Source organism: Ranitomeya imitator, chromosome 1 (genome assembly GCF_032444005.1).
Source record: "Ranitomeya imitator isolate aRanImi1 chromosome 1, aRanImi1.pri, whole genome shotgun sequence".
NCBI lineage: Eukaryota > Metazoa > Chordata > Amphibia > Anura > Dendrobatidae > Ranitomeya > Ranitomeya imitator.
The window spans coordinates 228592396-228617042 of NC_091282.1; the positions used below are offsets into that span (position 1 = coordinate 228592396).

The 24647-nt window shown below is 45.9% G+C and overlaps 1 protein-coding gene across 1 annotated transcript in view; it reads right to left on the reverse strand.

Moving 5' to 3' along the window:
• The window catches only part of CCDC60 (coiled-coil domain containing 60), a 330055-nt gene extending 306637 nt beyond the window's left edge, over positions 1 to 23418 (reverse strand). The window contains exon 1 of the mRNA XM_069754456.1: positions 23050 to 23418. Within this exon, the coding sequence (XP_069610557.1) occupies positions 23050 to 23322 (273 nt within the window). The 5' untranslated portion in view covers positions 23323 to 23418. The remainder of the gene's footprint in view (positions 1 to 23049) is intronic.
• Positions 23419 to 24647: the final 1229 nt, after the last annotated feature.

Here is a 24647-nt window from a genome sequence, read left to right on the forward strand (position 1 = left end):
ACCAGAAGCCCAAAGGAAAATATTAATACAAAATCTAATGCTATCTTACAATTGGTTTTCTAGGTAAAGTTCTCTGCTTTCGACATTGGAATATTCCAATTCATATTAAAGTTCTCTATTGGAGGCTTCAGATTAGCAGATTTTTGGGAATAACCAATTGTCAGATAAAAGTGTTTGCTAGACCTAAACAAATTACAGGCAACGGGGATAGCTTTAAAATAATAAAAATAGGTATGGTAGGTAAGCCCTGGTACCTGGATTCAGCGCTGACTGCATTGGCGATTTGTGCTAGGACTGGGAGCAAAGACGTCAGAGGTCATGTGACTGGAATAATGGGTCAACAATCGGAGGAACATCCGTCATCACATCACCGCCAGTCCTGGACAAACAGCAGTCTGCACTGGATCCTTGGATATCACTGCTACAAATGTAATATGTAAACTGTAGTGTCAGGGAGTAGGGACAGTGTGGAGCAGGGACAGCATAGAGTAGGGAAAGCATAGAACAGGGACAGAATAGAGCAGGGACAGCGTAGAGCAGTGACAGTGTGGAGCTGGGACAGCGTAGAGTAGAGACAGCATAGAACAGGGACAGAGTAGAGCAGGGACAGCGTAGAGCAGGGACAGCGTAGAGCAGGGACAGCGTAGAGCAGGGACAGTGTTTACTTGTACACTTCCTTGGCTAGGATTTAAAAAAAAATGTAAATTCCTAGAAACAATTCATACTTTTGGTATATGGTATTACAGTTCATCCTTAATTAAGCAAATGTGAATATGCTGCAATACCAGCAAATTGACAAGCAAAGTGACTAGAGCCAGGGGTGAGACGAGGGGTTAAGTACCAAACATCCAACAAGAGGTTGTCGAGTATCAAAGAATAGCAGACAATATATGGACTGGCCATGGGTTGGGCAGCCTGAAATGACAATGAGGTTCTCTTGAAAGAAAACACAAAACAGTCTCATTCTGTTTGTGCAAATGAATGGGCTAAAGGCCTCATTCAGACATCCGTGATTTTTCACATGTGCAAAAAAAATGCTCCCCATTTCATCAGTGTTTGCTCAATGTGTCATTTTTTACCATCATTGTTTCATCCTTTTATGAAAAAATAAATGTATTACAAAGTTTTTCCTATTTATTGCAATGCTAATCACGGACAGCACATTGACTGCACACTGATGCCATCTGTGTTACAAAAACGGACAGATCTCCGTAAACAATTTTCCGGCTCACGGACATGTGAATAGCACCATACATTATAGTGGGTACATGTTCTATCAGCGAAAACCATGCTTACAACTCGCACATTTAAAAAAAAGTGGACTTCTGAATGAGGCCTAAAACCTCAAAAGGCCTACCCATAAACAGGATTTCCGGCCAAGACATCCGTGCCCAAATACCAATTCATTAGAGGACTGCGTATTGTTCTATGTTTGGTAAAAATGTTCAACAGATTTTCTAGCCAGTTGTTTTGGCCATTTTTGCTAGAGACATCAGAAACAGCAGCCATAGTGGTAGTCATTAATCAATCAATAGCAATTTATTCGATAACTGTTCAGAATTATTCTATGAAACTAAAAACAGTTGGTTTTGACCAATGGAAAAAGCTCCATTAGTCATATACAGGCAGTGGAACATGTGGGAAGCCTATGCGTCATGATGCCATGTGTGACAATGAAGACACAGGTACGGTAAAGGTCTCATGAACCTCGGAACGTGCATGAAACCGTAAACCGTAAGGTGTCATATTCGTCTTAAAAAGGGCGATCTACCATGAGAAAATTGATTGATATTGTGGACATTTTACACAGTATGTTGTGAATTCTGTGGTCAAGCTCCCTCCTGTGGTCATGAGTGGTACTTCGGCTGGTTCTGTCCATGGGCTTTCTCTGGTGGATGTGAGTGGGGCTGCGGCTTCTGAGTTTCCTTCCTCAGGTGTCGAGGTTAAGTCGTTAGGTGCTGCTCTATTTAACTCCACCTAGTTCTTTGTTCCTTGCCTCCAGTCAATGTTCCAGTATTGGTCTTGCTCTCTCCTGGATCGTTCTTGTGGCCTGTCTTCCCTGCATAAGCTAAGTTCTGCTTGTGTTTCTTTTGTTTGCTATTTTTTCTGTCCAGCTTGCTATTTTGGTTTGTCTTGCTTGCGGGAAGCTCTGGGACCCAGAGGGAGCACCTCCGTACCGTTAGTCGGTGCGGAGGGTCTTTTTGCGCCCTCTGCGTGGTTGTTTGTAGGTTTTTGTGCTGACCGCAAAGCTATCTTTCCTATCCTCGGTCTATTCAGTAAGTCGGGCCTCACTTTGCTAAAATCTATTTCATCTCTGTGTTTGTATTTTCATCTTTACTCACAGTCATTATATGTGGGGGGCTGCCTTTTCCTTTGGGGAATTTCTCTGAGGCAAGGTAGGCTTATTTTTCTATCTTCAGGGCTAGCTAGTTTCTTAGGCTGTGCCGAGGCGCCTAGGTCTGGTCAGGAGCGCTCCACGGCTACTTCTAGTGTGGTGTGATAGGATTAGGGATTGCGGTCAGCAGAGTTCCCACGTCTCAGAGCTCGTCCTATGTTATTAGTAACTATCAGGTCATTTTGTGTGCTCTTAACCACCTGGTCCATTGTGGTTCTAAACCACCAGTTCATAACAGTACTGGAGGCCAAAAGTACTAATGCTTCTCAATAGAGGGAAAAGAGAAGTCCTGAGACCATTTTTTTTTCTTTGCACTGTGTTTTGTCTTTCTTTTCCCCTTTACATCTGGGTGGTTCAGAACACAGGTGTAGTGATGGACATTCAAGGTCTGTCCTCTTTGATGGATAATCTCACTATAAGTGTACAGAACATTCAAGATTTAGTGGTTCAGAATCCTATGTTAGAACCTAAAATTCCTATTCCTGAGTTATTTTCTGGAGATAGAGCTAAGTTTCTGAATTTCAAAAATAATTGTAAACTGTTTCTGGCTTTGAAACCCCGCTCCTCTGGTGACCCAGTTCAACAAGTAAGATCATTATTTCTTTATTACGTGGCGACCCTCAAGACTGGGCATTTTTCCTTGCGCCAGGAGATCCTGCATTATGTGATATTGATGCGTTTTTTCTGGCGCTCGGATTGCTTTATGATGAACCTAATTCAGTGGATCAGGCAGAGAAAATCTTGCTGGCTCTGTGTCAGGGCCAGGATGAGGTAGAGATTTATTGTCAGAAGTTTAGGAAGTGGTCTGTGCTCACTCAATGGAATGAATGTGCTCTGGCAGCAATTTTCAGAAAGGGTCTCTCTGAAGCCCTTAAGGATGTCATGGTGGGATTTCCTATGCCTGCTGGTCTGAATGAGTCTATGTCTTTGGCCATTCAGATCGATCGACGCTTACGTGAGCGTAAAACTGTGCACCATTTGGCGGTATTATCTGAGCATAAACCTGAGCCTATGCAATGTGATAGGACTTTGACCAGAGCTGAACGGCAAGAACACAGACGTCGGAATGGGCTGTGTTTTTACTGTGGTGATTCCACTCATGCTATCTCCGATTGTCCTAAGCGCACCAGGCGTTTCGCGAGGTCTGCCACCATTGGTACGGTACAGTCGAAATTTCTTTTGTCCGTTACTTTGATCTGCTCTTTGTCATCCTATTCTGTCATGGCATTTGTGGATTCAGGCGCTCCCCTGAATTTGATGGACTTGGAGTTTGCTAGGCGCTGTGGGTTTTTCTTGGAGCCCTTGCAGTATCCTATTCCATTGAGAGGAATTGATGCTACGCCTTTGGCCAAGAATAAGCCTGCGCATCAGGAGGATATTCGCTTTTTGGTGTTGCATAATCTGCATGATGTGGTCGTGTTGGGGTTGCCATGGCTACAGGTCCATAACCCAGTATTGGATTGGAAATCTATGTCTGTGTCCAGCTGGGGTTGTCAGGGGGTACATGGTGATGTTCCATTTCTGTCTATTTCATCATCCACCCCTTCTGGTCCCAGAGTTCTTGTCGGATTACCGGGATGTATTTGATGAGCCCAAATCCAGTGCCCTACCTCCGCATAGGGATTGCGATTGTGCTATCGATTTGATTCCTGGTAGTAAGTTTCCTAAAGGTCGACTGTTTAATTTGTCTGTGCCTGAGCACGCCGCTATGCGGAGTTATGTAAAGGAATCCTTGGAGAAGGGTCATATTCACCCGTCGTCGTCGCCATTGGGAGCAGGGTTCTTTTATGTGGCCAAGAAGGATGGTTCGTTGAGACCTTGTATTGATTACCGCCTTCTTAATAAAATCACAGTCAAATTTCAGTACCCCTTGCCACTGCTGTCTGATTTGTTTGCTCGGATTAAGGGGGCTAGTTGGTTCACCAAGATAGATCTTCGTGGTGCGTATAATCTTGTGCGTAGTAAACAGGGCGATGAATGGAAAACAGCATTTAATACGCCCGAGGGCCATTTTGAGTACCTGGTTATGCCATTCGGGCTTTCCAATGCTCCATCAGTATTTCAGTCCTTTATGCATGACATCTTCCGAGAGTACCTGGACAAATTCCTGATTGTATACTTGGATGATATTTTGGTCTTCTCGGATGATTGGGAGTCTCACGTGAAGCAGGTTAGAATGGTGTTCCAGGTCCTGCGTGCGAATTCTTTGTTTGTGAAGGGGTCTAAGTGTCTCTTTGGTGTTCAGAAGGTTTAATTTTTGGGTTTCATTTTTTCCCCTTCTACTATCGAGATGGACCCTGTTAAAGTTCAGGCCATTTATGATTGGACTCAGCCTACATCTCTGAAGAGTCTGCAAAAGTTCCTGGGCTTTGCTAATTTTTATCGTCGCTTCATCAATAATTTTTCTAGTATTGCTAAACCGTTGACTGATTTAACCAAGAAGGGTGCTGATGTGGTCAATTGGTCTTCTGCTGCTGTGGAAGCTTTTCAGGAATTGAAGCGTCGTTTTTCTTCTGCCCCTGTGTTGTGCCAGCCAGATGTTTCGCTCCCGTTCCAGGTCGAGGTTGATGCTTCTGAGATTGGAGCAGGGGCTGTTTTGTCGCAAAGAAGTTCTGATGGCTCGGTGATGAAACCATGTGCCTTCTTTTCCAGGAAGTTTTCGCCTGCTGAGCGTAATTATGATGTTGGCAATCGAGAGTTGCTGGCCATGAAGTGGGCATTCGAGGAGTGGCGTCATTGGCTTGAAGGAGCTAAGCATCGCGTGGTGGTCTTGACTGATCACAAGAACTTGACTTATCTCGAGTCTGCCAAACGGTTGAATCCTAGACAGGCTCGTTGGTCGCTGTTTTTCTCCCGTTTTGACTTTGTGGTTTCGTACCTTCCGGGCTCTAAGAATGTGAAGGCGGATGCCCTGTCTAGGAGTTTTGTGCCCGACTCTCCGGGTTTGCCTGAGCCGGCGGGTATTCTCAAAGAGGGGGTAATTTTGTCTGCCATCTCCCCTGATTTGCGGTGGGTGCTGCAAAAATTTCAGGCTAGTAGACCTGACCGTTGCCCAGCGGAGAAACTGTTTGTCCCTGATAGGTGGACGAATATAGTTATCTCTGAGGTTCATTGTTCGGTGTTGGCTGGTCATCCTGGAATCTTTGGTACCAGAGATTTGGTGGCTAGATCCTTTTGGTGGCCGTCTCTGTCGCGGGATGTGCGTTCATTTGTGCAGTCCTGTGGGACTTGTGCTCGGGCTAAGCCCTGCTGTTCTCGCGCCAGTGGGTTGCTTTTGCCCTTGCCGGTCCCGAAGAGGCCCTGGACACATATCTCTATGGATTTTATTTCGGATCTCCCTGTCTCTCAAAAGATGTCGGTCATTTGGGTGGTTTGTGATCGCTTCTCTAAGATGGTCCATTTGGTACCCTTCTCTAAATTGCCTTCCTCCTCTGATTTGGTGCCATTGTTTTTCCAGCATGTGGTTCGTTTACATGGCATTCCGGAGAACATCGTTTCTGACAGAGGTTCCCAGTTTGTTTCGAGGTTTTGGCGAGCCTTTTGTGCTAGGATGGGCATTGATTTGTCTTTTTCCTCGGCTTTCCATCCTCAGACAAATGGCCAAACTGAACGAACCAATCAGACCTTGGAAACATATCTGATGTGGTGTCCTTTTTGCCTTTGGCTGAGTTCGCCCTTAATAATCGGGCCAGCTCGGCTACTTTGGTTTCGCCGTTTTTCTGCAATTCTGGTTTCCATCCTCGTTTCTCTTCAGGGCAGGTTGAGTCTTCGGACTGTCCTGGTGTGGATACTGTGGTGGATAGGTTGCAGCAGATTTGGACTCATGTAGTGGACAATTTGACATTGTCCCAGGAGAAGGCTCAACGTTTCGCTAACCGCAGGCGCTGTGTGGGTCCCCGACTTCGTGTTGGGGATTTGGTTTGGTTGTCATCTCGTCATATTCCTATGAAAGTTTCCTCTCCTAAGTTTAAGCCTCGTTTCATTGGTCCGTATAGGATTTCTGAGGTTTTTAATCCTGTGTCGTTTCGTTTGACCCTTCCAGCTTCTTTTTCCATCCATAATGTATTCCATAGGTCATTGTTGCGGAGATACGTGGCACCTGTGGTTCCATCCGTTGATCCTCCTGCCCCGGTTTTGGTTGAGGGGGAGTTGGAGTATGTGGTGGAGAAGATTTTGGATTCTCGTATTTCGAGATGGAAACTCCAGTACCTGGTTAAGTGGAAGGGTTATGGTCAGGAAGATAATTCCTGGGTCTTTGCCTCTGATGTTCATGCTGCCGATCTGGTTTGTGCCTTTCATTCGGCTCATCCTGGTCGGCCTGGGGGCTCTGGTGAGGGTTCGGTGACCCCTCCTCAAGGGGGGGGTACTCTTGTGAATTCTGTGGTCAAGCTCCCTCCTGTGGTCATGAGTGGTACTTCGGCTGGTTCTGTCCATGGGCTTCCTCTGGTGGATGTGAGTGGGGCTGCGGCTTCTGAGTTTCCTTCCTCAGGTGTCGAGGTTAAGTCGTTAGGTGCTGCTCTATTTAACTCCACCTAGTTCTTTGTTCCTTGCCTCCAGTCAATGTTCCAGTATTGGTCTTGCTCTCTCCTGGATCGTTCTTGTGGCCTGTCTTCCCTGCATAAGCTAAGTTCTGCTTGTGTTTCTTTTGTTTGCTATTTTTTCTGTCCAGCTTGCTATTTTGGTTTGTCTTGCTTGCTGGAAGCTCTGGGACGCAGAGGGAGCACCTCCGTACCGTTAGTCGGTGCGGAGGGTCTTTTTGCGCCCTCTGCGTGGTTGTTTGTAGGTTTTTGTGCTGACCGCAAAGCTATCTTTCCTATCCTCGGTCTATTCAGTAAGTCGGGCTCACTTTGCTAAAATCTATTTCATCTCTGTGTTTGTATTTTCATCTTTACTCACAGTCATTATATGTGGGGGGCTGCCTTTTCCTTTGGGGAATTTCTCTGAGGCAAGGTAGGCTTATTTTTCTATCTTCAGGGCTAGCTAGTTTCTTAGGCTGTGCCGAGGCGCCTAGGTCTGGTCAGGAGCGCTCCACGGCTACTTCTAGTGTGGTGTGATAGGATTAGGGATTGCGGTCAGCAGAGTTCCCACGTCTCAGAGCTCGTCCTATGTTATTAGTAACTATCAGGTCATTTTGTGTGCTCTTAACCACCTGGTCCATTGTGGTTCTAAACCACCAGTTCATAACAGTATGTAGGCCGCATTTCAGACAATTTTTTTATTGCTTCGACGAGCATCCGAATTATAAAGCTGTAAGCGTACAGTCAGCTGTCGGCTTCATAGTAGTAGTTGTGGCTTTCAGGACAAACTGTTTTCACACTTGCCAAAGAATATGCCATATAGGGCTCAATGTGATGATGTGATTTTGGAATTTTGTACTATATAAAATGCCATCTGCTTATCGGCCATTTTAAAAAGTAATTAAAAGATAATTATTAAGTACAAGGAAAACTCCAAGTATTGCCTCTATAAAGAAAATAATAAACAGCTTATCTGCCTTGGCTAATGTGAATAGATTGTCTCATCAAGCCTGCAGTACGCTGGCTAATTAGCATGCACGCCGCAATGCCTACCTTAATGTTCTCAATAAACATACTTCTACGCTAAACAATATTTCCTGATTATTCCATTCTGAAAATGGATTTATCTGAACATCACATTTACCGCGCTAACATGGCTTTACTGGTTTTATTTTTTTGCACACAAATGTTTGCTTATTCCTCCCTCTAAATAGAAAAATAAAGCAAAACAACATCTAATTAAATGGCTAAAAGTCTTATTTCGCTTTTGTTTGCTAATTACTAAACGTGTTGTTCTTCCACATTCCCTCGGAGACGAGAACCTATAATTAAAATGATATTCACTTTTTACACGCTTTTCTTCCGCCTTTTCCTCTAGAATGGGATCCGTCCGTGTGACTTCATCATCTAAATGAAGAATTTATTGTACGATTTTATCTTCTTTTCAAGCTCTGATGTGTTTACAAGAACGATGAACAGCGATATTTCATTGGTGGGCAACAAAGTAGATGGAATGCACATGGTTTATATAGATTTTTAGGCTACTTTCTTTCACACATCAGATTTTTGCCATCAGGCACAATCCAGCAAATTTTGAAAAAAACAGATCCGGCAAAAGTTGCCGCCGGATCCGTTTATTTCTCATAGACTTGTATTAGCGATCCGTCGAAAATTAATTTTTCGGCGGCCTCAGAAAACAGACATAGGAACGTTTTTACTGTCCGTCGAACAACAGATGAAACGTGAAGTAAAATGATGAAATCCGGTGACGGATTCCCTTTTTAACAAATCTTGCATTTTCCATTCTGGGGTCGGTCTCTCTCTCTCTCCTCCCCAGAATTCAAAATAGCCGGCAGATCCACATACTCGGATCCGGCGAAAAAAAACTGATACATCAGTTTTTCACAATTTGCAACGGATCCGCTTTTTTAAAAATTCGCCGGATTCTGCCTGACGGCAAAAAAAACTGATGTGTGAAAGTAGCCTTATACTAAAGTCTATGTTTATTAGGGGAAAATTACCAAGTAGATTTGACATAATAGGACAAGAAAAATGTGAAAAAAACATAATTCCTTCATTGAGTTTACTTACAGTACAATGTCATCTCGGACAATGTACATGCAGAATGTCCTGGGGCCCAGATTTATCAGGATTTTTCCCAGAATTCTGATGTAAAACGGTTTGAAATGTTGCAATTTTTTGCACAAATCAGTTTGCATGAACACATAGACAATAGCTCCAGAATACATGGCCTGGGGAGGCAGCACTAAAAGTGCCTGGGGCGGCAGAGACTCTAAATACGGCCCCGCCTATCCTCTATGGGGTTAACATACCACATGTTAAGAAGCTGGACTCTAGACCACTGTGAATTTCATCACAAATCCTTCAATAGATCATCACCTATAGGACCACTATTCCTTAAGCACCCAATAAATGTGTACACACGTTGCAGATTTTTCGTGTTTTTTTCGCTATAAAAACGTGAAAAGAACGCATACATTATGCATCCCATCATTTAGAAAGCATTCCGCAATTTTTGTGCACATGATCGCACATCGCGGTAAAAAACGCAGCATGTTCATTAATTTTGCAGATTTTTTGCGGATTTCCCACTATATTATTGCATTCCAGAAAAATCTGCAAAAAAAACGCACCAAAAAACGTGGTAAAAACGCATGCGGATTTCTTGCAGAAAATGTCCGGTTTTGCTCAGGAAATTTCTGCAAGAAATCCTGAACGTGTGCAAATAGCCTAAAGGTGCCTTCACACATAACGATATCGTTAACGATATCGTTGCTTTTTGTGACGTAGCAACGATATCGTTAAGGAAATCGTTCTGTGTGACAGCGACCAACGATCAGGCCCCTGCTGGGAGATCGTTGGTCGCTGAACAAAGTCCAGAACTTTATTTCGTCGCTGGATCTCCCGTGGACATCGCTGGATCGGCGTGTGTGACACCGATCCAGCGATGTCTTCACTGGTAACCAGGGTAAACATCGGGTTACTAAGCGCAGGGCCGCACTTAGTAACCTGATGTTTACCCTGGTTACCAGCGTAAAAGTAAAAAAAAAAAAACACTACATACTTACCTAACGCTGTCTGTCCCCGGCGCTGTGCTCTGCACTCCTCCTGCACTGGCTGTGAGCACAGCGGCCGGAAAGCAGAGCGGTGACGTCACCGCTCTGCTTTCCGGCTGACCGACGCTCACAGCCAGTGCAGGAGGAGTGCAGAGCAGCTGAGCGCCGGGGACAGACAGCGTTAGGTAAGTATGTACTGTTTGTTTTTTTTTACTTTTACGCTGGTAACCAGGGTAAACATCGGGTTACTAAGCGCTTAGTAACCCGATGTTTACCCTGGTTACCCGGGGACTTCGGGATCATTGGTCGCTGGAGAGCTGTCTGTGTGACAGCTCTCCAGCGACCAAACAGCGACGCTGCAGCAATCCGGATCGTTGTCGGTATCACTGCAGCGTCGCTTAATATGAAGAGGCCTTAAGGGTTGTTCCAGTACCTTTCTATTGATGATCTAAGGATACACCAGCCATCTAGTTTCTATGACCATTATATTTATGAGAGAACAGCTTCCTCCACCCTCTTCGCAGTGATTGACAGGCAGCAGCATGTGCAGCTACACAGCCAGTAGACACAACACTGATTGTGCCAATTCGGCTGTCTGGAGACGGGTCCTGTCGCCATGCTTTGCTGCCTGAATTCCAATAATCAAATTGATCAGACCTGAGCAAAGTGTGGCCTGCAGGTCACATGTGGCATTTTGGCTGATCCGGTGTGGCCCGATGAAAAGGACAGACAAAGGGCTTTATGCAGTAATGTCCTGCACCACACAGCTATCCTCCCTCCGGCATCTCACTTTCACGGATATCGGCAATAAACCAGTGAACAAAACAATGGAACAGGAAGGCGGCAGCTTCCCGTATCATCACTGAGTCGCAATGGCGTTAGTACATTACACCAGCAGTGCCACACAATGCAGACTGGAGCTCTGGGTGAATGGGGTTAGGTGAGTAGTTTTAGTTTTATTTTCTTGCATCATTCTGTGGGAGGGGGCTGACAATAATGCATAAGGGGGGCTGTGTGGGGACATATTGCTGTGTAAGGGGCAATGTGGGGCTAATACTGGGCAAAGGAACTGTTTGCGGACATCTTTATGCATGGGGCTATGTCAGGACATAATATTGTGTAACAAGGTTGTGTGAGGACATCTTTCTGCATGTGAGCTTTCCCCACATTCTGAACAGCCAATCACAGCCATTCTCATTGTTTCAGCCAATCGGAGCGGCTGAAACAATGAGGTCACAGGCTAGGATCGAGTACCGATGTACTCGATCCTAGGTCCAGTGCCTGGCAATGCTAGGCACTGGCAAAAACACCCCGGATTGGCGCGATCGCATCGATCGCGCCAATCGCAGGGCACAGCGTGGAATTACCACGCTGTGCCCTGCCGGAACCTGCGTGGATCGGTGCTCTAATAGCCCAGTAGGGCCTGCAGGAGCTGATTGGCGCGATTGATGTCATCGTTGATCGCACCAATCACAGGGCACAGCGGCGGTCACGCTGTGACTGCTCTGTGCCCTGCAGGTGACATGGCTGTGACCTGCCTAAGATCGGAGCTAAGAGCTCCGATTCTAGGCAGGTCACAGCCAGATCACGAGCAGTTGCTAGGGTGACCAGGAAAGCTCTGATTGGTGGGATCGATGTTATGGTCGATCCCACTAATGACAGGTCACAGCAGCAGTATGACCGCTCTGTGACCTGTCTGTCACCTGCCTGACCTGTGCATGACCGCTCTGCAGGGGTCCTCACTCTAGCTGAGGATTCCTACAGAGCGGTCATACTGCTGGATCTCCCTGCTGGATCTTGTGCCTCTATCTCCCTGCTGGATCTTTCTGCTGTGCTGGGTATTGTGGTGCCACAGCAGCCTGTAGCACCATAATCCCTGCTAAAGAAAGAAGACAACAACACGTAAGTTTTATCCCTGATCCCTGCCCAATCCCCCTTCATCCACCCCAATCCCCACATCCACCCCAATCCCCACATCCACCCCAATCCCCCCTCCCCCTCTTTTTAACCCCCTCCACCCCCATTTGCGCCGCCTCCGTGCGCACATTTAGTAGCCGCTGAACTTTGATTGGTGACGCAGTTCACCGATCAACGCTCGTGCTCGCTTTTTTTTTCCTCGGCGGCTGCTGGATGTGCGCACGGAGATGACAAAAAAGTAAAAGTGTCTAAAACAGGAGGCCCAGCTCTGATAAGTGAACTGTTCCACTTATCAAAGTTTGGCCGCTGCTTGATGTGCGCACGTGTAAACGGCATGCACAAACTCTGATAAGTGAACTGCTTCACTTATCAAAGTTTGGCGGCTGCGGGATGTGTGTACAGAGGTTGCGCAAAGGGGCTGAGGAAAAAAAGCGAGCGCGAGAGTTGATCGGTGAACTACTTCACCAATGTAGACAATGTTGAAATGATGCAGTTTTGGGGCCTGGTCCTCCACATGGGGATTGTGAAGAAGCGAGAAATTCGGCAATATTGGAGTGTAGGTATTTTATATAACTCTCCAGTGTTCTGAATGGTCATGGTTCCTGCATTATTCCGATAATGCACAGTGTCCCGCACGAGATGACCCCAACTTTGACCGTCTGTTCAAAATTCGGCCGGTCATCGAACACTTCAACAAAAAGTTTTCTGAAGTGTACGTGCCCAAAAGGGACATCTGCGTGGATGAGTCCTTGGTCCATTTTAAGGGGCGGCTCGGATTCCATCAATACCTGCCCAACAAGAGGGTCAGGTACGGAATCAAACTCTACAAGCTGTGTGAGAGTACCTCAGGGTACATCCACAGGTTTAGAGTGTACGAAGGGAAGGACACCAGGATTGAACCCACTGAGTGTCTTCCTGTCCTGAGAGTGAGTGGGAAAATTGTGTGGGATTTGGTGCACCCATTGCTGGATAAAGGTTATCACCTCTATACCGATAACTTTTATACCAGCGTCTCACTCTACAAATCCCTCTCTGCGCGAGGTACCGCAGCCTGCGGTACTGTCTGCAAAAATCAGAGAGGCCTCCCAAAGATGCTACTTGGGCAGATGCTCAGAAAAGGTGCGAGCAAAGCCCAATGTAGCGACCACCTGCTGGTGGTAAAGTACAAGGACAAGAGGGATGTCCTTCTCTTGACCACCATACACAGTGATGACAGCGCCCTCAGCATTGTACGGGGTACCTCTACACAGGTCTGCAAACCGGACTGTGTACTGGGGTACAACAAAAGCATGGGGGGCGTTGATGAAAGTGCTTTGAGAAAGGCCAAGGTGTGGTACAAAAAGCTGGCCGTGCACATTGTACAAATGGCAATGCTCAACGCTTTCCTGCTGTCACAATGTGCATGCCACACCGATACGTTGTACCTTCAGTTCCAGGAGGTAGTGGTTAAGGCCCTGATATTTGGCACTCAGGAAGGAGCGGGCCCCAGTACTTCCAGAACTGAAGGTGCTCGTATCATACCAGGTCAGCATTTTCCGGGGGTGGTCCAGTCAACTGGAAGGAAAGGTAAGCCGCAAAAAAGGTGTCGAGTGTGTTACAAAAGGGGAATATGCAAGGACACCATTTATCAATGCGACACCTGCCCCGAAAAACCTGGCCTGTGTACGAAGGATTGCTTCAAATTGTACCACATCTCCATGGACTACTAATTTACTTTACAGGAAACCGTACATTAGTTCCAAGCAGGGGGCACATCTAGATAAGTTCCTTGGGGGTCTAGGTTCCAAAATGATGTCATTTGTGTTTTGTTTTTTTTTACTGTTTAGGCACATCAGGGGCTCTGCAAATGGAACATGATGACCGCAGACCATTTCATCAAAGTCTGCATTCCAAAACGTCACTACTTCCTTTTCGAGCCCCTACGTGTGCCTAAACAATTTTTTCCCACATATGGCGTACCAGCGTAATCAGGACAATTTGGACAACAACTTTTGATGTCCAATTTCTCCTGTTACCCTTGGGAAAATTAAAAATTGGGGACGAAAACATCATTTTTGTGGGAAAAAATAGGATTTTTTATTTTCACGCCTGGGCATTATAAACTTTAGTGAAGCACGTGGGGGTTCAAAATTCTCACCACACACCTAGATAAGTTCCTTAGGGGGTCCAGTTTCCAAAATGGGGTCACTTGTGGGAGGTTTCTACTGTTTAGACACATCAGGGGCTCTGCAAACGGAATATGATGCCCGCAGAACATTCCATGAAAGCCTGCATTCCAAAACATCACTACTTCCCTTTTGAGCCACAACGTGTGCCCAAACATTAGTTTTCTTCCACATGAGGGGTACCAGCATACTCAGGACAAACTGGACAACAGCTTTTGGGGTCCAATTTCTCCTGTTACCCTTGGGAAAATTAAAAATTGGGGACTAAAAGATCATTTTTGTGGGAAAAAATAGAATTTTTTATTTTCACGCCTGAGCATTAAAAATTTTAGTGAAGCACGTGGGGGTTCAAAATTCTCACCACACACCTAGATAAGTTCGTGACGGGGTCCAGTTTCCAAAATGTGGTCACTTGTGGGGGGTTTCCACTGTTTAGGCACATCAAGGGCTCTGCAAATGCGACATAGCGTCCGATCTCAATTCCAGCCAAATTTAGCTTGAAAAAGTCAAACGGCGCTCCTTTCCTTCTGAGCCCTGTCGTACACCCAAACAGTAGTTCCCCCCCACATATGGGGTATCAGCGTACTCAAGGCGTTATAAACTTCTGTGAAGCACTTGGGGGTTCAAAGAGCTCACCACACATCTATATAAGTTCCTTAGGGGGTCTAGTTTCCAGAATGAGGTCACTTGTGGGGGGTTGCCACTGTTTAGGCACATCAGGGGCTCTCCAAATGCGACATGCCATCCGATCTCAATTCCAGCCAAATTTAGCTTGAAAAAGTCAAATGGCGCTCCTTTCCTTCCGAGCCCTGCCGTGCGCCAAAATAGTGGTCCGCCCCCACATTCGGGGTATCAGTGGACTCTGGACAAATTGGACAACAATTTTTGGAGGTCCATTTTCTCATTTTACCCTTGGGAAAATAAAAAAAATTGTTGCAAAAATATCATTTTTGTGACTAAAAAGTAAAATGTTCATTTTTTCCTTCCAAGGTGCTTTAGCTCCTGTAAAACACCTGAAGCATTAATAAACTTCTTGAAAGTGGTTTTGAGTACCTTCAGGGGTGCAGTTTTTAGAATGGTGTCACTTTTGGGTTTTTTTCTACCATATAGACCCCTCAAAGTGACTTCAAATGTGAGGTGGTCCCTAAAAAAATGGTTTTGTAAATTTTGTTGGAAAAATGAGAAATCACTGGTTAACTTTTAACCCTTATAACTCCCTAACGAAAAAAATTCTGGTTCCAAAATTGTGCTGATGTAAAGTAGACATGTGGGAAATGTTACTTATTAAGTTTGTTGTGTGACATAATTCTGTGATTTAAGGGCATAAAAATTCAAAGTTGGAAAATTGCGAAATTTTCTAAATTTTTGCCAAATTTCCATTTTTTTCACAAATAAACGCAGGTAATATCAAAGAAATTTTACCTCTAACATGAAGTACAATATGTCACGAGAAAACAATGTCAGAATCACTGGGATCCGTTGAAGCGTTCCAGAGTTATAACCTCATAAAGGGGCAGTGGTCAGAAATGTAAAAATTAGCCCGGTCATTAACGTGCAAACCACCATTGGGGGTAAAGGGGTTAAAGTGGGGTCTGGTCATCTAATATTGATGACCTAGCCTCAGATTGGCAGAGAAAGGCACCCTGTGTCCATGCAGTTTTTGTGAAAGATTAATTTGTATTCCCCCCTACCAACCTTTCTAGCATCAGCTCTAAAAAGTAATCATGTAAGTGGAAGCCTATGGGTGCGAGTGAGACAGCGCACATCACTCAGATATCATCCAAGTGATGTGCGTTATAAGCGGACCCCAGCAATGGAGGAGATGGAGAAATTCATTTCTCCGCCTCCTCCGCAGCTGTGCTCCGATCCTCCCTGTGCGAGAGAATCGGAGCACAGACGCATGACACTCGGCTCCTGCTCTGCTGCGAGCAGGAGCTGAGTGTCATTAGCATATCGCATCCGATGTTCTCGCATCAGATGCAATACGCCAGTGTGACACCGACCTTAGGCTGACAATGGAGCTGGGAGCCGAGACATTGGAAGGGCTTAGCTCCGCCCAGAGCCCTTCCAGCAGAATTTACATATCACTGTTAGGCTAGGATCACAGGACCGATTTCTCTCATCCGAGAGAATCGGGTAAATTATGCTAATCACATTGTGATGTCATCCGAGTGCAGTTCAATATTCCACACACCCATAGATATGAATGGCTAAGATCGAAGGCATGCTGCCATTTTTTCCCTTGGACCCAGAAAAAAAAAATCGGACATGTGCACGTCCCCATAAAATAACATGGGGACAAGTGATATCAATCAAAACGACGGATGGGACTCCTCCGATTACTACGATCGCATGCATCAGCCCTTATAGTTGATTTTTAAGTTTGTGGTGGCTATAGTATGTATTCGGCCGGAGTCACACTTAACGTATGAAAAATCGTTCCGATTCTCTCGACCGAGAGTCGCACAACGTTCTCCGTATGGTCATCCATGTGTAATGCGTTTGCAGTGCAATGATGAGATTTCCTCGCATCTATGTATCCGTATGATATGCGTATGGCTTTACATTTCTCACTGCTTTTCCCCAATGAATTTAATGGCTCAATGGGCTGAAATGAGGGAAGTGGTTATGTATTTCTCGCAAGTCACACTGATGGTCCGTGTGCTGTGCGATTTTTTTCTCCCACCCATAGACTTGCATTGGCGAGACTCAGGCGATATACGTGTAAAATAAACGCAAGATATAAATTAGTGATGAGTGAATATACTCGTTACTGGAGATTTCTCGAGCACGCTCCGGTGTTCTCCGAGTATTTTTTAGTGCTCAGAGATTTAGTTTTCATTCCCACAGCTGAATGATTTACATCTGATAGCCAGGGTGAGTACATGTGGGGGTTGCCTGGTTGCTAGGAAATCCCCACATGTACTTATGCTGGCTAACAGATGTAAATCATTCAGCTGAGGTGAGGAAAACTAAATCTCCGAGCACTAAAAAATACTCAGAGGACCCCCAAGCGTGCTCGAGAAATCTCGAGTAACGAGTATATTCGCTCATCACTAATAAGGATCAAGAAGGCTAAAGGGCTTATTCAAACTTATATGTATCCAAAGGGCGCAGACCTACAGTATAAAGCGACAAAAACAGACATTAGGCCTCATCCACACGTCAGAGCTTAGCGCACGAGTTCTATCAGTGTTTATTGCAGATTCAACACACACCTATTGCAAGCTATGTCCGTGCACTTTCGTAACCAAAACACGTCCGATATTGATCTGAATCAAAAATCAATCTCACCAATGCAGAACTTAGGGGACGTGAAAATTTTTTTAAAAAAACGCCATCACTCGGATGCCAACCATGTGCTGGGGTCTAAGGGGTAAGGTTTCTCCCTGAGGCAATTTGCATAACCATGTGCTGTTCATTTTAACTGTTTGAGAAACCTTGAGAAACCGCTATCAGTCTATTGTTTATTTTTTTAACGTGAAAAAAAACCTTATGAAATTCTGAATGAAAAAATATTATACACTGTACAGATGAGAAATTGATGTTACTCAGAACCAAAACACTGATGAAAATTTCCGTATATACTCGAGTATAAGCCGACCCGAGTATAAGCCGCCCCCCCTAATTTTGCCACAAAAAAACTGGGAAAACTTACTGACTCGAGTATAAGCCTAGGGTGGAAAATGCAGCAGCTACCGGTAAATGTCAAAAGTAAAAATAGATGCTCCATACTGTTCATTATTGCCCCATAAGATGCTCCATATAAAGCTGTGCCACATATAATGCTCTGCACTGTTCATTATGGCCCATAGCTGTGCCATATAGTGCTCTGCACCGTTCATTATTGCCCCATAGCTGTGACATATAGTGCTCTGCACCGTTCATTATGGCCCATAGCTGTGCCATATAGTGCTCTGCACCGTTCATTATTGCCCCATAGCTGTGCCATATAGTGCTCTGCACCGTTCATTATTGCCCCATAGCTGTGCCATATAGTGCTCTGCACCGTTCATTATTGCCCCATAGCTGTGCCATATAGTGCTCTGCACCGTTCATTGTTGCCCCATAGCTGTGCCATATAGTGCTCTGCACCGTTCATTATTGCCCCATAGCTGCTATATAGTGCTCTGCGCCGTTCATTATTGCCCCATAGCTGCCATATAGTGCTCTGCACCGTTCATTATTGCCCCATAGCTGCCATATAGTGCTCTGCACCGTTCATTATTGCCCCATAGCTGTGCCATATAGTGCTCTGCACCGTTCGTTATTGCCCCATAGCTGTGCCATATAAAGCTGTGCCATTGCTGCTGCAATAAAAAAAAAATGCCATACTCACCTCTCTTGCTTGCAGCTCCCGGCGTCCGGTCCCGGCGTCTCTTCGCACTGACTGATCAGGCAGAGGGCGCCGCGCACACTATATGCGTCATCGCGCCCTCTGACCTGCACAGTCAGAGCAGAGAGACGCCGGAAAGATGGAGCGGCGCCCGGTGTGTGGAACGCGGACAGGTGAATATTACATACTTACCTGCTCCCGACGTCCCGCTCCCTCTGCCTGTCACACGGTCTTCGGTGCCGCAGCCTCTTCCTCTATCAGCGGTCACCGGCACCGCTGATTAGAGAAATGAATATGCGGCTCCACGCCTATGGGAGGTGGAGCCGCATATTCATTTCTCTAATCAGCGGTCCCACGTGACCGCTGAACAGGGGAAGATCTGCAGCACCGAAGACCGTGGGACAGGCAGAGGGAGCGTCAGGATCGCCGGGACTAGGTGAGTATACCTCAGCGCCCTCTCCCCCTCACCCGCCGACCCTGCCGCCCACCGTGACTCGAGTATAAGCTGAGAGGGGCACTTTCAGCCCAAAATTTTGGGCTGAAAATCTCGGCTTATACTCGAGTATATATGGTACTCAGTTTTTGCATGTGCCAAAAATCACTGGCTTCTGAATGAGGCCTTATTCACCTTTCCCTAGGCCAGCGCTACCTCTCCAGAGTTACACAACACCCTACACTTTTCCCAATCTATCCAATTGCTAAATGTCACAAGGGGCAGTTGCTCACTAGTTTCTTGCATCGCCGCCCACTCTGAAAACATCCTTGATAATGGGTTATGGTGGTTTTAGGAGATGTGAGTGCAGTGCCGGCACTATGCTTCTGTCTCCGCCATAGATTCTGTAAAAGAAGACGTTGTCAGGGGAAGAGATAGAAGCCGTGAGTGACATCAGCGCCGCCCCCACTGCTTCTATCACCACCCCCTGATGACAAACGAGGGAGGTGATGGAACTTGTGGGGCGGCGCTGGTGTCACTCACTGCTTCTATTACTGCAGAGTACCGGCGCTGCAGTCACCTCTCCCACAACGTCCATCACCCAGGATGTTTTCAGAGTGGGCGGCGATGCAAGAAACTAGTAACTGCTAAGCTTCTCCCTGTGTCGTCCTTTTACAGGAGCGGCAATGGACTCTACGGGGAGTGAGTGCAGCCACAGCCTCCTGTGACATCTCATTTTGAGACTCCTTTCAAATGAAATGTCACAGGAAGTGCAGTAATAAAAAACACATTTATGGAATATTTAGATAGGGAGATGTGTAGGAAATTTCATAATAAAGCAAATTACAAAAGTGGTTAGGGTGTAAAGATAGATAGAAAATACATTTTAGGCGCTGGACCACTTCTTTAATTATTCATAAACAATATTATCAATCAGAAGCAAACAGCAAAGTTCCAATAAAATAACCTGAATTATATAACATAATGGCATGTAATATGTAAGTAGCTAATATACACCACTGTATACAGGGTCTATATGAAGAGCCTGTACACTTGGCCAGTACACAGGCTACGTACACAAAGGGTCTTAATACACAGGGTCTATACACAAGGTCTGTACTGTATACACAGGGTTCTGTACACAAGGTCTGTGCACACAAGGTCTGTACACACAGGGTCTGTACACACAGGGCCTGTACACAAGGTCTGTATACATAAAATCTGTACACAAGGTCTGTATACACGGTCTGTACACACAATTTCTGTATACACAGGGTCTGTACACACAGGGTCTCGATACACAAGGTCTGTATACACAAGGTCTCTACACAAGAGCTGTATACACAAGGTCTGTACACAAGGCCTGAATACATAGGGTCTCTATACACATTGCCTATACACAGGGTCTCGATACACAGAGTCTCGATACACAAGGTCTGTATACACAGGGTCTGTATACACAGGGTCTGTACACACAGGGTCTGTACACACAGGGTCTCGATACACAAGGTCTGTATATAAAAGGTCTGTACACAAGGCCTGTATACACAGGGTCTCTATACACATTGCCTATACACAGGGTCTCAATACACAGAGTCTCGATACACAAGGTCTGTATACAGGGTCTGTATACACAGAGTCTCGATACACAGGGTCTGTATAAACAGGGTCTGTACACACAGCGTCTGTACACAAGGTCTGCATACACAGTGTCCCTATACACAGGGTCTGTATACACAGGGTCTATACACAGGGTCTCTATACACAGGTTCTCTATACACAGGGTCTCTATACACAGGGTCTCTATACAGAGGGTCTCTATACAGAGGGTCTCTGTACACAAGATCTGTATACACAGGGTCTCTATACACAGGGTCTCTATACACAGGGTCTCTATACACACAAGATCTGTATACACAGGGTGTACACACAAGGGCTGTATACACAGGGTCTCTATACACAGGGTCTCTATACACAGGGTCTCTATACACAGGGTCTCTATACACAAGGTCTGTATACACAGGTTCTGTATACACAGGGTCTGTATACATAAGGTCTGTATACACAAGATCTGTATACACAGGGTCTATACACAAGGGCTGTATACACAGGGTCTCTATACACAGGGTCTCTATACACAGGGTCACTATACACAGGGTCTCTATATACAAGGTCTCTATATACAAGGTCTCTATACACAGGGTCTGCATACACAGGGTCTGTATACACAGGGTCTCTATACACAGGGTCTCTATAGACAGGGTCTCTATACACAGGGTCTCTATACACATAGTTTCTATACACAAGGTCTGTATACACAGGCTCTGTATACACTGGGTCTGTATACACAGGGTTTCTATACACAAGGTCTGTATACATAGAGTCTGTATACACAGGGTCTCTATACACAAGGTCTGTATACACAGGGTCTGTATACATAGGGTGTGTATACACAGGGTCTCTATACACAGGGTCTCTATACACGAGGTCTGTATACACGAGGTCTGTATACACAGGGTTTCTATACACAAGGTCTGTATACATAGAGTCTCTATACACAGGGTCTCTATACACAGGGTCTCTATACACAGGGTCTGTATACACTGGGTCTGTATACACAGGGTTTCTATACACAAGGTCTGTATACACAGGGTCTGTATACACGAGGTCTGTATACACAGGGTCTATACACAAGGTCTGTATACACAGGGTCTGTATACATAGGGTCTCTATACACAGGGTCTGTATACACAGGGTCTCTATACACAGGGTCTCTATACACAGGGTCTCTATACACAGGGTTTCTATACACAAGGTCTGTATACACTGGGTCTGTATACACAGGGTTTCTATACACAAGGTCTGTATACACAGGGTCTGTATACACGAGGTCTGTATACACAGGGTCTATACACAAGGTCTGTATACACAGGGTCTGTATACATAGGGTCTCTATACACAGGGTCTGTATACACAGGGTCTGTATACACAGGGTCTCTATACACAGGGTCTCTATACACAAGGTCTCTATACACAGGGTTTCTATACACAAGGTCTGTATACACAGGGTCTCTATACACAGGGTCTGTATACACAGGGTCTCTATACACAGGGTCTGTATACACAGGGTCTCTATACACAAGGTCTGTATACACAGGGTCTCTATACACAGGGTCTGTAGACACAGGGTCTGTATACACAGGGTCTGTATACACAGGCTCTCTATACACAGGGTCTGTATACACAGGGTCTCTATACACAAGGTCTGTATACACAGGGTCTCTATACACAGGGTCTCTATACACAGGGTCTGTATACACAGGGTCTCTATACACAGGGTCTGTATACACAGGGTCTCTATACACAGGGTCTGTATACACAGGGTCTCTATACACAAGGTCTGTATACACAGGGTCTCTATACACAGGGTCTGTAGACACAGGGTCTGTATACACAGGGTCTGTATACACAGGCTCTCTATACACAGGGTCTGTATACACAGGGTCTCTATACACAAGGTCTGTATACACAGGCTCTCTATACACAGGGTCTGTATACACAGGGTCTCTATACACAGGGTCTCTATACACAGGGTCTCTATACACAGGGTCACTATACACAGGGTCACTATACACAGGGTCTCTATACACAGGGTCACTATACACAGGGTCACTATACACAGGGTCACTATACACAGGGTCTCTATACACAGGGTCTCTATACAGAGGGTCTGTATACACAGGGTCTCTATACACAGGGTCTCTATACACAAGGTCTGTATACACAGGCTCTCTATACACAGGGTCTGTATACACAGGGTCTCTATACACAGGGTCTCTATACACAGGGTCTCTATACACAGGGTCACTATACACAGGGTCACTATACACAGGGTCTCTATACACAGGGTCACTATACACAGGGTCACTATACACAGGGTCACTATACACAGGGTCTCTATACACAGGGTCTCTATACAGAGGGTCTGTATACACAGGGTCTGTACACACAGGGCTTCTATACACAGGGTCTCTATACAGAGGGTCTGTATACACAGGGTCTGTACACACAGGGCTTCTATACACAGGGTCTGTATACACAGGATCTCTATACACAAGGTCTGTATACACAGGGTCTCTATACACAGGGTCTGTATACACAGGGTCTCTGCAGCAGATGTTACATGGCTGTGGCCCTTGTGCCCTTTACCTGGTCTTGTCCCAGTGAGTGCAGGATGAGCTTCTTGGCCTCCAGCACTAGGGGGTGCCCGAGCTCCTCATAGGGCTGGTGGTTGGGGGCATTGTACCCCTGCTGGGCCAGCTGCCTCTGCCTGCGGCAGTACTTGTCCCAGAACAGCTCCTGCGGTGCCCAGCACCTGTAGTGTGAGGGGCTCCTGGCCTGGACCTTCAGCCCCTTCTGGCTGGGGATGGGCAGAGGCCTGATGCGCACATAGCTCCTGGGGTCGCTCTGACTTCCCGGCATGTCTGCCCGATCCCGTCTGCCCGATCCCGTCTGCCCGATCCCGTCTGCCGCTCTGGACTTTACACACAAACTTCCCTGCTCCTCTGTATCGCCCCCGGCAGCGCCGCACTGCCTGGTTACCCCTGGTTACAGGGACGCCTGGCTCATTCCACTGCAGACTGGAGGGGGGTTCACACTGGTCAGCGCTTAGCTAAACTTATACCTAAGGCTTGGCCACTCACTATGAAGGACTATAAGCCTTTGGTTAGCATCGTTTATAGAAATAATGCTTCTCTGCAGTAAATATCAGTGTGAAGCTCCCCCTCTCACTTCTGTGAAATGGTTTCTTCCGGGGTGTTATAAAGGCTGCTGCAGAAGCTATAAGGCTGGTTAGAGCCACTGCCCGAGTGAGGAGACAGTGACTGGAGATGAAGCTGAAAGGGACTCTGTCACCTGAATTTGACGGGACTGGTTTTGGGTCATATGGGCAATCTTGCCTTGCGCAGGCGTGTACTATGGAGGACAGAGAATGAACTTCAATCCAATATTGCGGCCAGCATGAAGCCAGCGGGTAAGGAAAGGGTGAATCAAACACCAGAAAACTCCGCCCATATGACCCAAAACCAGTCCCGCCAAATTCAGGTGACAGAGTCCCTTGAAGTAGTCATGTTTGCAGCCAGTCTACCAGAATATCCTGACCATGTCAGGCAGTCAGTATGCTGAGACTTGTAGTTCTGTAACATCTATTTGAGCCACAGGCTGGAGACCAGTAATAATATTGTCTGCCACTTTAAGTTCCTTACATACCATTGGTGCAGAACACATAGGTGATGATATGGTTGAGTGATTATCTTATTCTGGTGTCACAATGTGCGCACATCATACGCTGAAGTTACAAACTGGACCATTCACGTCCTCAAATTGGTCCGTGTGGCGAATAGTCAATGTGCACTGGCTGTAAAGGGTCCGTGTGCCCCCTCTGATGTGCAGGCTGTGATACAGACAGAGCTCATACTAACTGCTGGTGTGAACAAGCCCTTGGGCCTCATTCAGACGTCCGTTTTTTCTTGTACATGAAATACAGACAGATGTCAGATCCGATTGTCCTCAGTGTTTGGTCACTGTGGTTTTTTCCGATGAGAGTTTCATCATATAAAGCATAGATGGCGGTATCTAAAGATTCCGGCAAACAGTGAGAACGGGACAGCACTAGGAGGCAGCTAGGATGGCATCTGTGTGCAGTCTCAGTCTTTCATTGATCCTTAAGGTACCTTCACACATAACGATATTGTTAATGATATCGTTGCTTTTTGTGATGTAGCAACGATATCGTTAATGAAATCGTT